This window comes from Papaver somniferum, unplaced genomic scaffold (genome assembly GCF_003573695.1).
Source record: "Papaver somniferum cultivar HN1 unplaced genomic scaffold, ASM357369v1 unplaced-scaffold_10, whole genome shotgun sequence".
In the NCBI taxonomy this organism is placed as follows: domain Eukaryota; kingdom Viridiplantae; phylum Streptophyta; class Magnoliopsida; order Ranunculales; family Papaveraceae; genus Papaver; species Papaver somniferum.
In genome coordinates this window covers 17,406,125-17,420,790 of record NW_020618825.1, presented here as the reverse complement: position 1 = coordinate 17,420,790, position 14,666 = coordinate 17,406,125, and the positions used below count along the sequence as shown (strand labels likewise).

At 36.0% G+C, this 14,666-nt stretch overlaps 1 protein-coding gene across 1 annotated transcript; it reads right to left on the bottom strand.

Moving 5' to 3' along the window:
* Positions 1 to 740: 740 nt before the first annotated feature.
* On the bottom strand, positions 741 to 9,980 carry LOC113326747 (endoribonuclease Dicer homolog 3a-like). Its single transcript, XM_026574403.1, has 25 exons — positions 9,682 to 9,980; positions 9,435 to 9,606; positions 8,490 to 8,603; positions 8,266 to 8,400; positions 8,102 to 8,171; positions 7,963 to 8,027; positions 7,720 to 7,851; positions 7,477 to 7,629; positions 7,172 to 7,307; positions 6,931 to 7,036; positions 6,655 to 6,847; positions 6,389 to 6,549; positions 5,923 to 6,141; positions 5,563 to 5,828; positions 5,205 to 5,479; positions 4,428 to 4,948; positions 4,030 to 4,127; positions 3,631 to 3,869; positions 3,313 to 3,522; positions 2,636 to 3,118; positions 2,249 to 2,509; positions 1,802 to 2,128; positions 1,482 to 1,695; positions 1,239 to 1,350; positions 741 to 1,151 (listed from the first exon to the last, which is right to left on the bottom strand). Exons 1-25 carry the CDS (start codon positions 9,855 to 9,857, stop codon positions 944 to 946), a joined length of 5,046 nt encoding a protein of 1,681 aa, XP_026430188.1. The 5' UTR covers positions 9,858 to 9,980; the 3' UTR covers positions 741 to 943.
* Positions 9,981 to 14,666: the final 4,686 nt, after the last annotated feature.

Genomic DNA, 14,666 nt, shown 5'->3' with positions numbered 1-14,666 from the left:
TCGCCAATTGCACGTTCTTTATTTTCCTCTCCATCAATCTTTGTATTAACCTTCCTTTCTTTCAAATTCTCTTTGAGTTCACGTTCTAATTTACTTACCTCGATCTCCTTCAAGTAGTTTTTATATCATCCTACAACAACAGGTGTTGGAAGATCAAATGGAAAACACTCTTTATTTAGTTTAAAGTCTTTTTTCCAAAAGGAAAGATTCTACTATTACAATTATACAAATGCAAGACCTTTTGACTCACGTGATCAATCTCAGAGGCATATTTTTCTGTGATCTATTTAATGATACTAAAATCATTTGCAAATTATAGTTTCATTAATGACTATATTTTGTGTTCAATATCTTTGATTAAGTTATTTGGTTAAGCTACTTGCCGGATATTTACATAACCAGTACTAGGCCTGAGCAGGTAGAGCTAGAGTGTCCAAAGACCAACAGAATTGTGGGACTAAATGTTAGTAATTCCTACTCTTAGTATAGCAATCAAAGGTCCCTCTTCCTTGTACCAAACCAGACCATCATCATCAATCTAACCAAAAAAGTTAATAAACCCGAGAGCCAATGAGGTATATAGTCAAGTCAACCCAAGGGGTCAAATGTAAAATAATTAGAAGCTAATTTGTTTTTAACAAGTGATAATTACAATTTGCTGAGTAAACTCTTCACTATAAGACCTACTAGAGATTTAGGTACAGGGAAAAAAAAATTGGACTGTAAGAACAATAAGATGAAGTTAAAAAAACAAGCTCCAGTAAAGAAAAACAAGAGTATTCGCATCAACTGAGAGGATACAAAGGTTAATAAATTGCATACGAAATGCTATGGAAGTGAGAAACAATTATAATACATATTATTATGGGCTATGACACACATTTGTTTGTCCTTCCATTTCGCCAAGCAAATATGCACGAATTAATTTACATACGAAGCTTTATTACAGATTGGTGATCAAGCACTTTCCTAGTCTACCAAGTTCGTAAAGCATACAAAGTGCTGCAGAATCCATAGAAGTCTTCTTATCAGCTTTTTGTTCACCTGCCAATTTAATAGCATCTGAGTTCGGTATGTTCAAGGTTATTGTTGACGTATAGGCATTAAAACCTGTCCGTCTTTCTGAACCTTCAACAAATATCATTTCAGTTCTGCACAAAAATTAGAAACCAGTATTAAAACCAATTGTATCTAAACAGATGTGAGGGTGAAATGCGGAGGAATTTGTTTTTACTAACTTGGACTTGTATTCTTCGAATTGGAATGTTGGCGTTGACCACTGCAAACTTTTACAGAGCTCATAAAGAGATGTTCGGGGACCTCCTTTCTTCATGTTAATTACGACATTAACTGCAAATACACCATCAAAGAAATTAACAAATTTTAATCAAAATGAAGTTGAATCAGCTGACTAAGTTTTGGTCAAAGTAAATATGTTAGCCCCGAAACTTTGTGCTGGTCAAGAACATGGTCATTCATACCTAAACAGTCCTTGGAACTGGATTGGTCTGCAGTTGGTTTCACAGGTAACGCGCCTTGTGCTGTCTTTATCTTTTTACTGACAGGGCCAGCGTGATTTTTACCATTTGACTTTTGGCAGGTGTCAATATCCATGTTAGTAGGGGAACTTTCACGGGATTGTGTTTCACGAGTCTTTTCCATATAATCATATCGTACATGGAGGATGCCTCTAGCCTGTTGCAGTAACATACATGTGAAAGTAAGTACGAAGCATCAAAAATGATTTCATTTTCACAAGGTTTGAAAAATAAAAACGGCTAAAGCTTCAGTTATGACAAACCTCCAAGTCTTTTAATAAATGAACAGCTGCCTGGCCTTTAGCAGTCTTTCTGGTTCTGTCAGATCCCTCTCGTATCAGCAGAACATCTTTTGTTTGTAAGCGAAGCTCCGCATGAACCATTTCTCCATTCTTTGTCAATGTGTCTTTTAAAGAGAACCCATAATGGCTACACAGTTCGATTAGTTCTCGATATGGAGGCAAGTCAAGTTTCTCAGGTGTAACAATCGGAGAGAGTAGTGGTTTAAATACTTTCCAGACAATATCAAGGTTAAGTTTAGTGTCCAATAGAACTGCCCCTGTTATACTCTCTAACAAGTCTCCAAGAGCCTGTTGCAGAAAAACAGAAATGATTGTTAGAACAATAAAAATAAATCGAATGATGACTTTTCATCCCACTCCACATCCAACTTGTGAAAAAGTAAAGCCGATAGTAAGATATAAACTTACTTTGGGGCATTTAATTCCTTGGGTTTTCTTAGACTTCTGGACAGACTGTGCATATGCTGTTATTTGTTCGCATAGAAGTCCAGAAGAGTGATGAAGATGTTGTTGAATATTATGCTTAACTACAGTTTGAGCAAAATTTTCGTTATTAACAGAAGCAGAACGTAAATCAGTCAACTCCCCTGGATCAACATCTGTGTGGCTTTCGAAAAGGTGCAAAGTAATAAGAACATCCAGCACAGAATCGCCGAGAAATTCAAGTCTCTGAAACACAAAATGAAAAGATAATCAGCTATTCAGCTCATCAGTAATGTAGTGTTTACAGAAAAATTTTCTGATCACCCGAAGAAGAAAGATTACGGAGACGTTATCCCAGATGTTTTTCCGTACCTGATAACAAAAGCCAACCCCAACTTCTTGCTGATAAGATGCATGTGTAATTGCTTCCAACAAAAGACCCTTGACGGAAAAGTTATACCCAAGTTTTGATTCTAACATGTTGAATTCATCCACTTTTGGCACAGGACACAGTAGATATGCTTTGTTAATGGCTTCATCAACTAATGATGGCTCAAACTTGCAAGGGATACCCAACCATTTCATCACATGGAATGCAGCGCTTAATCCACCACCAACATAGTATGCTCCTATCAGTGCTTCAACACAATCTGCTATAGTCTTAGAGCACATCCACCTGTGACCGTTATCACAAGGATTTCCAACCATAACAGAGGCATCATCAGTTTCATATCTACTGTCTAAAGGCACTTCACAAGTATCTACGCCACAAAGACAAGGGACGGGTGCGCGTATAGAACGTTGTCCTGGAGCTACCCAGCGACGTGGATCAAATGCACTGTCTCGTATATAGCCCTATGCAGAAGAAGCCAAACATTGGCATAAAAAATTTCATGAAAAATGAAAACAAGAATACACTTGTAAAATAAATTTGCAAGTATAAACTAGAAACAGAAAAAACTGGGAAAACAATTAAAACAGAACAAATAAATGCTTAACAGGTCTCCGAAGAGCATGCAAAAGAAGCAAATGCACCGATCCGAACCTACCTGTATTTTGCGGTTTGTTCCACACTTATGTAATGTTAAGTTACAAACAGCGTGGGATCTCTGGGAAGATAACTGCCCTTCATGCTTCCCCGGGTATTTGAGAAACAGATAGCAAGTAACAGCATATTTCAGTATAGAATCACCCAACAATTCCAAGCGCTCGAGAGAGAACTTTTCACAACATCTGAGTGTAGTAATTGCCTCCAGAACCTAGACGCGACAAAGGCTCTCAATAATGACCAAACATTACGTGGGGTCCTTGAAATTAAAGGTAAATATCATAGAATGAAATTGAAAGGGATGTTTTATGTGACAAACCTGAGCGCTTGATATGAGTGGACTGTCAGAAGGACTTGAAATTTCTTCTCTAAGTTGGTTCGCCAGCATTAGAGACTCCAACCGGTGCATTAAAGATGGCAGCAAGTAAAAAGATTTTAAAACGCTTACTGATACACCGACTTTAATTAGAAGCTCTGGAGGCATGTGGATAGTAAACAGTGGCTTCTCTACCATCCTATTAGAGCTACCTTTCTTTTTCTTCTTGTTCGTGGGGGCACCTGAAAACAACAAGAGATTATCGAAATAATTTGCAATTTGCTAAGGCAAATGAATACAACACGATTAAGTCATCACTAGTACAGGCAGAAATGTAAGCTCTCAGGTATCGTTAAGACACTATAATATAAATTGATCGATCAAGAAGAGAAATTGACTGACCTTCATAAGAATCCTTTGTAAGAAGAAGATTGTGTGGGTTGTGGCTTTGCTTCAATAAAAACAGAGGCTGTTCTGGATGCTTCAGCTCAATGCCATACCTGGATCAACAGGGTTAATAAGATATTAAGATGGATATGTTCGATGCAGAAGAAGTAAAAAAATAAAAGTAACAGAACAACAACAGAAAGAAAACACATAAGATCACCATCTTTTAGAGCCACCTAGGCCCTGCCTTGTCATGGTGCCTGGGCGGGAATGTTAACGGTGTCAAATTGTCCGACAGGCAATGCAAAACTCATACCAATCAACAGGAGGTCTTAAGCAGGTCTAAAAAGTGACAAATTTACACCATTCGAGTAATATGCAAGGGTCAGCAAGAAATGTAAGAAATTACTCACTTTTTACTAAAGTAATCCCTGAAGGAAGTGTAGCTTGATGGAGCCTCATCTGTGTTTCCATCAAATGAAGTCTCAGCAGATTTATCAGCCATCACCTCAAGGACAGAATAAAGTTTTCCAGTGTGAATTGCCAAGACGACCATGTCTTTTACTGAGTTTTTATCAACTGAACAATCAGCCAAATTGATGGAATCTTCTGAGCTCTTGCATTCATTCCCAAATGATAAATTATCCGTATTAGAATTGGAGGAACAGTTATTATCTTCCACAGAATGTGTCTTCATAAACTCAACTGCTGAGTTACTTGCACTAATTTCTCCCCAGTTGATTCTCAAAGATTCGTGACTTGGAACAGTTGATTCAAGCGGTAAAAGCATATACAAATTTGAATTGCTCCAGTAAGAGCTTGTGTCTTTCTTAAGTAAGAATTCTCTTTTAATTCCAGTTGATTTCGATCCAACAAAAAGCTTTCCAAATAAACCATTGAAAAAAAGTTCCTGAAAAATCTTTGCTTTCTTCACCTGTTACGTAAAAAAAATAAAATAAATGATTTCAGCTCAAGTTCATAAAGTTGATCCATAATCGCTGATAACAAAAACTTCTGAAATGGCCTGTCATTATAAAACCCAACAAGCTATTTCGCACTGTTTTGTTGTCTGTAGAAACTTGTTAGGCTGCTCAGGAAAACAGTTCAGCTCAGATATCCACAGCCTAAAAGAAGTACGTTAATAAGAAGATCAATCGCCGAATGAAATTATGTTTTCCTAGTTATAGTACCTGCTCCATGTCCAGGTGGAATTGTCCACATGGGGTCACAGAAGACTTGATGAACTTGTTAGGGATCGAAAAAAGTTCCACCTCAGCATTTGCTGCATCATCATCTAGTTTTGCCTCAAGCAAGAGAACAAAGCTAGAGTAGAATACATCAACCTGATCACAAGCAAAGTCCAATTTATATGCATGCAAAGTGACGCTATTCAAATTCTCCGCCCAAAATCCAGATAAAGCACGGACAATTGTGGTCCCATGTAGTTCTTTTCTTTTTGTTGTCCCTTCAGGAAAACAAAAAACAAAGAAGGTGAGTGAATAACAAAACATCAAATCGGAACATGCCAAAAAATGTACAGATTCTTACCAGTAGCCGAAGAATAAGGTTTATTGCTCTTGATGAGATCATTTTCCGGAGGCTCTTCAATACAAGGAAGGAGATGATCGTCAAGAGCTCCCATTTGATGCAGTTTCTTGCATGCTTCGAGACATACCAACTGCTTCGACAAGTGTGAATTTATAACACTAGGACCAACTAATCTTTTAAATGGCGCATTAGGGGGTAAAATCAATATACATTCATAGGCGCCTCCAAATAATGAAAGTTGAAAAATAGGCTTTGGAGAAAAGTACCTACATCAAAAGGAAATCAAACTGGTCATGAGAGTACCAAATAAAAAGTTAAGAAACGATAATTGAGAGATTGATAAAACAATAAAAATCTTACTTATCTCCAGGTAGCTTTTCACAGTATCTATAGATGAGACTAACACTAGAATCAACAGTCACGGATGCTCCAGTAGACACCACATAGTAAGGCTCAGTCTCTTCACCACAACATAACTTAGTAATGCCAGCATCTGGATCTCTATGTGAAGCGGCAGCTGTCATAGATTGCTCGCTCTTGATAACATCAAATAACAAGTCTCTCTGGATTGTGTTTCCCCTATATAAATGTATAATTAGACTTGCGTAACGAATATGTGACATCACTATCAAAACAGAACTAAAGACTATTTTTGAAACAAGAAAGGCTATACAGATATCAAAACTAGGAAAGCAATTCCGTCAACTTAGAAAACATGTCAACCTCAACAATACCAGATAGACTCAACAAGCAGTGCATGACTTAACGAAAATGCAAGTTTGATTCTCGGATCCCCCTTCGAGGATGGGGCCTTAAAAATATTTACCTTTCAAGCATCAAGATGTACTGGGAATCACTCTGACGAGCTCGACCACGAGACTGAACATAGCTACGAACTGTTTTAGGTAGATCAAACCTTACAACACGGGAGCAATTAGGTATATGTAGTCCCTCCTCAGCCACATCAGTAGTGAACAACAAGTTTATCTACAGAAAATGTTGTATGCAAAAACAGTTAAATTTTTGAAGTGAGCCAAGTACCAGTAAAAACTTAAGTCCAGTTGCAACTGAGAAGTAAAACGAGATTTTTACCTTCCCAGAGCGAAATGCATCCAAAGTCTCCTTTTGAACTTTTGGTTTCAGTGCATCCATCACACCATTTCCTCCAGTCAGATATGCAACTGTGAAATGAGATAGGTAACTAACTTTCCTCATAAATCTTTCAATCACTTTTGCTGTGATGATCCTTTCAACAAAGATTAGGCAAAGTAAATCTTTAATGTCCCTGCATGCACAAAGTACAATATAAAGAGCAGATTAGAAGACGTTAAATGTCAGGAGTGGATGAGCCAATGGAACTCTTCCTACCCGAAGGATTGAAATGTTTGAACGAGCCCATATAACTTGGGAGTTATATAACCCTTTTTAGATGCATCTGAAATGCTAGATTCTATATTGAAAAGCTTGTCACTACCTGGAAACAAGAAAAACAGAATTATACAGGTAAGTGTATCATAAGAAAAGACAAAAGAACATAAGCTTTTTCTTAGTAAAGATCAGATTAAATACGCTTAATAAAATCAACAAAAAAAAGCTATTCTCAACATACCAGGCGGCAGAGATTGTTCAAGTATAAGCAAAACCTCTTCAAGAAAATATCTACACTGCACAAAACATTCTTGATACAATTCGCACTCCATTGAAATGTCCGAAACACGAACACTTTCAATAGATACTTTGGCAGCCTAAAAGCAAGAATATACGGAATGGTATTAGATTTAAATATTTGAATATCAAGCACAAGCATGTCTACATGGTGGTCTGTAAAAAAGGTGTGTTTTTACAGTGACTTGGATACGCACATCATGGTAAATAAAGAATCCAATATTTTAAACATCAGTTATTAAGGCATACCTCATGTGCACATAGAAGGCCAAGATCTTCAAGGCAATATGCAATCTTCAGATAGTAACTAGACAACTTTTTTTTCAGTGCTTTAAATGTTTCATCAACATCTCTAAACTGACTTGACTTCAAATTTTGTGCTTTAACCAATAAACTGTCAAACTGCTCATGCAGAAGAACACTATAAGATGTTTACAAGCGAGCAATAGTTATAAAGAAATGGTAAGGGAGGGAGAGAGACACCGGGGATACCTTTGACCAGGAAGATTTCAGCTGTGTTTTCAAATCTTCATGAGAGAACTTGCTAGGGTCATAGTATCTTTTGATTTCTTTGGCGGAAGGAACAAATAGTTCTACTTCATTTCTGTCTTCTACTGTATAAATCTGTATAGGAGTACACCAGCAAGTTTGGGATTCAACCACATCGTTTAAACTAAACATTCAGTAAAGAATTTAAAAGATTTGCTTTCATTTGAGCAATTAAGTATAACTGACCTTGGAGTCTAAGACACTTTCTAGTGAAGCCATTTGATCATTACAGTTTTCCGCAGACGAATTACCTGAATGTAGGGGAATATTAAAGACGAATACAAGACATATAAACTGCATAATAATGGTTGAGGAAGTTTCTTGCCTTTCTTTGTAACAGGGGAAGCAGTCATCCCAAATATTTTTGGCTTGTTTGTAGACCTGTGATAGAACTCCTACAACGATAGAAAGTAATAATGATTAAGTATGTTCCAATATCACATACGCCATAAGTAATGTACTTCTCATAATATTGGATGAGACTTTTACCTTCATTATTTTTGCATAAGCATGGTTTCCAGTTGTACGATGACATTCATCAAACACCAGTAGACACACATTATCTAAACTGAGGAATGCTTTCCTCATAGCATCCAATAGAATCTGAGGGGTCATTACCATTACCTGCAATACGTTTAAAGGGAAATCATAAAATAATGGCAAAAGGCATCACCACTAAAACAAAAGAGAAAATAAAAGAATCAAACAGTTACATCATTCTTTGTTCTTTCGTTCTCCCAATGTTCTGCAGTCCACACATCAACCCCTTTAGCTCCATAGTATTCCTCCACTTTAAAGTCTGTGTTGATCCTTAAAACTTCAGCTTGCTGCAATGCAAAACCAACATTTAAACACCAATATTATGGACAACCGCATGGCGACCGAGAATCAGAGACCCATTGCAGAAACCAATTGATCCTACTGGTGGCAACGCAAAATCATTGCACCAACCACCTCCAATTAAAACATTAAAACTGCAGCAAAGGAGAAACATATGGTGACCGAGAATGAGAGACCCATTGGAGAAACCAATTGATCCTACTGATGATTAATTGGAGGTGGTTGAGGCAGAGATTCTGTATAATCATCAGTAGGATCAATTGGTTTCTCCAATTTAAACCCTAATGGTTTGATCACATATTCATTCAAATCTCTAGAATGTCTCTTGCCACTCGAAAACACAACCCAGATCACTCATTCAATTCCAATAGCCAACCAAAACCATAAAAATAAAGATCTATCCCTATAACAACTCTCGCAAACTCAAACAAAATGCACATTCAGTCCCATTAGCAACCAAAAGCATTAAAACAAAGATAAATCCCTAGAATAACTCTCGGAAACTCAAAAGAATCCCACATTTAGTCCCATTAGCACCCAATTCATAAAGACAACGGTATACCCCTATATGACTTCTCGGAAATTCACACAAATCTCAGATGCAGCCCCCAATAGTAGCCATAAAACGTAAGTGCAAAAATTTCGACCCGAAAAAAAACCAAATTAGCATGCAGAACCATCAAGAAACAACCAATTTTATTCAGAAAGAACACAAAATTCATGAATCAAGACACAAAATTAACAGAATTGAACTCACAAAAACCATCCCAATCAACCCATTTAACTCCACATTGAATCAAAACCTCAAAAATTAATACCTGGGTAACAAGATGAACAGTAGGAGCAAGAAAAATCATCAATTTCCCATCTTCATTATTCAACCCAATATGTTGAATCAACATAACAGCAATCATTGTTTTCCCGGACCCAGTATCCAATACAGCAATTGTATTCCTCTTAACAGCTACTTCAAATACCTTCCTCTGATAACTACAAATCAAAACCCCCAAAATCAAAAACATCACAAAACAAAAAAAAAAAATTAATCAGTAATAAAATTATTACCTTCTTATATCAACATCTTTGATGTTTAAATCCAAATTAAGCTCCTTTTGATCAGAATCATCACCCCCACTATTGATCAAACCATTAGGGTTTGATGATTCTTCCATGTCTTGAAATTTTCTCTTCAAAGGGTTTATCCCTGTTGAGATATCCATTGTTGATGTTGAAGAATCCATTAGAAAAACAGAACAAAGATTCAAGATTGAACCTTTTTTTTTGTGTTTAAATCAATGAGAATTTTATGATGCCCTAGAAATTTCTTTTCAAAACAAGGGGTTTCCTTTTTGGGACTGTAAAGTCCCGGGGGTTACTAGAAACTAGGAATTATTATTGCGCGGCAAATAAATAGAAAGGGCTTTTGCCGTTGGGAACTGGGATTATTTGGTACATGCAACAATTAAAGTTTTGACAATGCAAGTTGGTCCAGGTTCCGGAAAGTGTGAACAGAATCCGAGAAAGTGGGTTCAGATTCCGGGAAGTGAATTGTCGTTTTTTTTACTGACAGGAGGAAAGTGGTTTGGAAATGGTATTTATGTTGGATATCTACCACACTCCACACGTGATGATGTTACTGTGGATTAAGTTAAGGTGGATGGATTTATTAGGGTTGGGAACAATGTAGTCAATATTGGCTCTGGAGCGATACGAGAAGCAGTATATCGGCGATGTGATATTTGCCCAAAAATATCGGTCGATATGAGCCGATACGAGTTTTTTACGATAATCCGGTATTGGATTTTTTTAGTCGTTTCAGGTAAAGATCAAGGGTACTTTAGGTTTTTCATAAAAAGAAAGGGATAAATCCCTAAAACTCGATGCAAAATGAAGTGTTCTTCAGCCGAAAAACGTAAGTAAAAGAAAAACAGACCGCGTTCTTCAGAAATTTAGTTCAATAAATCATGTTCTTCTTCTCAATATCATTTTAGGTAGTGAACTTTAAAGTTATTGAAGTTACTCTTTTGTGTTTTTGATGAAATTGATGGTATTTATTATATCTAACAGAAAATGTGTGAAGAAAATGTCTGCTATAAAATTATAGTCTTAAAATTTAAAACCGATATTTCAACGATAATATCCCGGATATAAAGTTGTACCAGTGTATCGGTCTCGACCGAGATAAACCGATATCCGATATTAACTATATTGGTTGGGAAAATGTTATTAATTTCTATCATAACTTATACTTATGCGTTTGAAATTCTCCACCCAAACTGATTTTTTTTTTTATTTCTAAAAGTCAAAAAGTTATTTATAAATGCACATCCAAACGTGCTATTAATTAAATTTTGTAAATTTAACTAATTTGAATCCGGCTCAATAGCAATCAACGCAGAGTTATTATAAAAGAAATTAAAGCTCCTAAACCCAGTTAGAAATGTGCGGAACTAGTTAGGTAAGAAAGGCATTTTATTTCAATACTCAGATTTATGAACCAAGCTAGAGATCAGATAATAATCAAATAAGATAAAGTAAGATAAACCGCTGAGTTACATTCTGAGTCGAATCCAAACAATCATGGTATTAGATCAAACATTAAAATTATGACAAAGTATTTAAACTTATCGCACCTTACTCAAAGTTTTTGAATTTTCTAGAGTTATAGATATTTGCTGAGACTAGTAATGTACGTGCGTTGCAAGTCGGGTATATTTTGATTTACCTACATCTGAGTCAGATTCCGAGTCAGACATCAAGAAACACAAAATGAAAAAACAAACAGTCTCACATTTAAATCTAGACTTATGCATATTTTTAAAGTATGCCCAAGTCGGAGGATCCAATAATTTCTAGGCTCGGAATATATTCCTTCCCATTTGAAGACATAAATCATGCCCAAAGTACTTCCACTTGTTACTAGTACAACAAAACAATGAAACACATTACCAGATCTTTTCTTCTTTGTTATCTTAGTATCTTACACTGATATAGCTAGGTAATTGAGAATCAAGAACTATAAAGGATGAAAGATGATGCAAACAGGCTAGAAGAAAATTCATTGAACCACTCAAATATATGCAAAACAAAATTCATATATATGTTGATATACATTACCTGTTCTAGCTCCTTAATGATTTTTCTTTTTCTTTTTGATCAGATCGGCTCCTTGATGGCTTCTTTCTTGATTAAGTTACCGGAATCTTTCTGCTGGCATCAATCTTGATTTTGATTCTCTTAAATTGTGTATTTTGTACTTGATCTTTTTTCAGTTTGCGAGGAGATTGAAGAGAAAAAGAATCAAGTGTGTTGTTGCTTGAAAATAGTGTGAACCAAAAGTAAATAGGTAAGGGGCAACTAGTGTGTGATTAATGCTGATCCATACTCATAAATGGGTGCTTTGATTTTGAAAGGAAGAAATCACTCCAAGTATACCAAAATTCTATCAATTACCATCTCATAATTATTGCGGCGCCCAATCATCGTATGTGCTCAAGATTTTTTGCATTTAAAACCATTTAATAATAGAATTTTGCTAAAGATTCTGTTTAGGTTTTTTCCATTGTGCATGGATCGGTACCAAATTGTGCTAATATTGTAGACCAGATTGACGGAGCCCAAACTTTCACTTAAAAATGCCCTTACTATGTCAACCCTGCAATGCACAAAATGGATGAACATTTACTTGCAATATGCTTATGAGAATATCTTTGCACCATGCAATATGAACAGTTACTTGCAATATGTTTCCGTAGCGATGCAAGACAAGAGACATACGAGAGACCAGAATGACTAGCTAGAATGGTGCAGTGGATCTTTTCCGCAGGGTACTGAAGTACAAAGTTAAGGGTCTTGAGGCTAGAAGCATAGAGTATCAAACTTGTCAGTGAGGGTACTTGCTCAGAATTATTGTTTCCCATGGCGCATCCAACATAAAGAACATAATACTGAAAGTCAATATTTTGCATACAGAATTACAAACTACAAATGGCTTCACATACCAATCACAAAGATGTTTTTCATCCTTACGTCATTTGGAAAACAACGAAGATTCTAGTATAGAGATCACCCGCATGAATTAGTGGATATCTTTTCGGAGTAGGCTCTAATGCTAAACCTGTAGTACCTGGTGGATGGACCTCTTGCTAAACCTATAGGAACCATGGAGTACCAAATTTGACTCCTGAGGGTATCCTCAAATTTTCGCGTTACCAAGAATAATGTTAAGCATCAATATATTGCACCCAAAATATAGGTATTAGCAAGAGATTATTACACAACCCTTTTTTATTATCAAACTATGAAGTCATTTTCTATTAAAAATGACAATGATGCATCCATTCGGATCACAATAACGATAGAAGAATAAGAAATTATAAACCAAAATGCATCTCATGTATATATGTCCCAAGTACAAGAGCAGAGAAACTAGATTTTCAGGGTTTGTAGAAGACCACGACAGAGTGTTCAAGGTGCAGCCAAAATGTTAATCCTCTCTTCCAACTGCACATCCAGAAACAAGCACACATTAGAGGAACAAATTAATAAGATGTGTAGATCTATAAGGTGTTTGCTAAAGTCACGTCATCTGTTCAGAGAATAACGAAAGATACATATATAAGAAGATGAATATAGTTAAAATCTGGTTTGTTCTCGTATTGTATTCACGACACATGGTGATGGGTTTTAACAATGTATATTACCTCAATGATATTCTCCAATACCTCCTTTGTATCTCAGAATTCTATCATTAGTCTCAGCAACCAGACGCGACATCTTAGGAAAAATATCAACATTTAGAAAAGAGTAAGCATAGAGGAAGCAAAAGTTCTAAACTGAATGGTGAAGACAGCTGAAACAAACAGACTTAACTAACTAACTAAAATCAATGTTCTTAACATTTGTTAACATGTGAGAAACAAGGTTCGCTCTTACTCTCCATCAGATGTGCCTTCCTGTTCACTAATTTCAAGAAATCTGGCGCAAGCCAGGGCTAGCTTTTGACATCCAATACTGTGTAACACCAAATTAATCATGAAAGTAAGTTTTAAAAAGTTATTACTAGATCCAAATATATGCAATTTATGTGGAGTTTTCGTTAAAAGTTTAACGATACGTACAGCTCAGTGACTGCTTTTAAAGCTCTAATGACTGGCTTGTTAAATTCCGGTTTACTGCAAATATTAGAACAAAAATATCAGTAAACGCATAGCAGAAAGACGAGAATACGCACTATTAAAAAGTGAAAATGAATAATTACGTATACTGATTGAGCTCGTCTAGCCTTTGATCGGTCAGAGTACAAAATGTTGTTAGCGTTTCAACCATATACCAAGGGTTAAGTCCGGTACGCTGATTTTGTAATGCTTCATATTGACTTCTGTTCAAAGTTCCCTGCATCCAACCAACAAGTATAACATACATCAGTACTATATTTGCAACATTTTATGAATAACAAAATCTGTAGAATTAAAACAGTTTTCGATAGAAACGTATAAAAATAAAACAAATCATCCTAATCATAAGACTAATTAAGGACTAGATAAAAATTCTAAGGAGTTATACGTCAGAGAATTTTCTGACACAAGAACCAGTTGAGTTCTTGTTTGAGAGCGAACACTCCATTGGATATGCTCCAGAAGATAGATCTTTTTTTCTTTTTTCTTTTGTGTCCAGAAGATATATACAAGAAGAAAAGGATTGCTTTATGATACAAGCTCTTAATGGTGTCATTTATTCCTCAGCGTTATTTTCCTTAAGTACAGCACATAATAGATTTGTACGTTCCATGTGCTTGTACCAAACTTAAGTGCTGAGTGTACATTGTGTTTAAATGGAAATACTAGGAGTATTAACTTAATTCATCCATTTACTGTGTACAATGACTAGACATGACAAAATAAGAAGAAGAGAAATAAATGTCCCGGTTGTTGGTAAGGATGCATCGTTAATGTTTTTGGGGAATGACAACTCAGTGTCTAAGCATCTGGATAAGAGTTATAAAACATTGTAATCATACCTTTTGGATACACAAATTTGAAGTTTCGTAC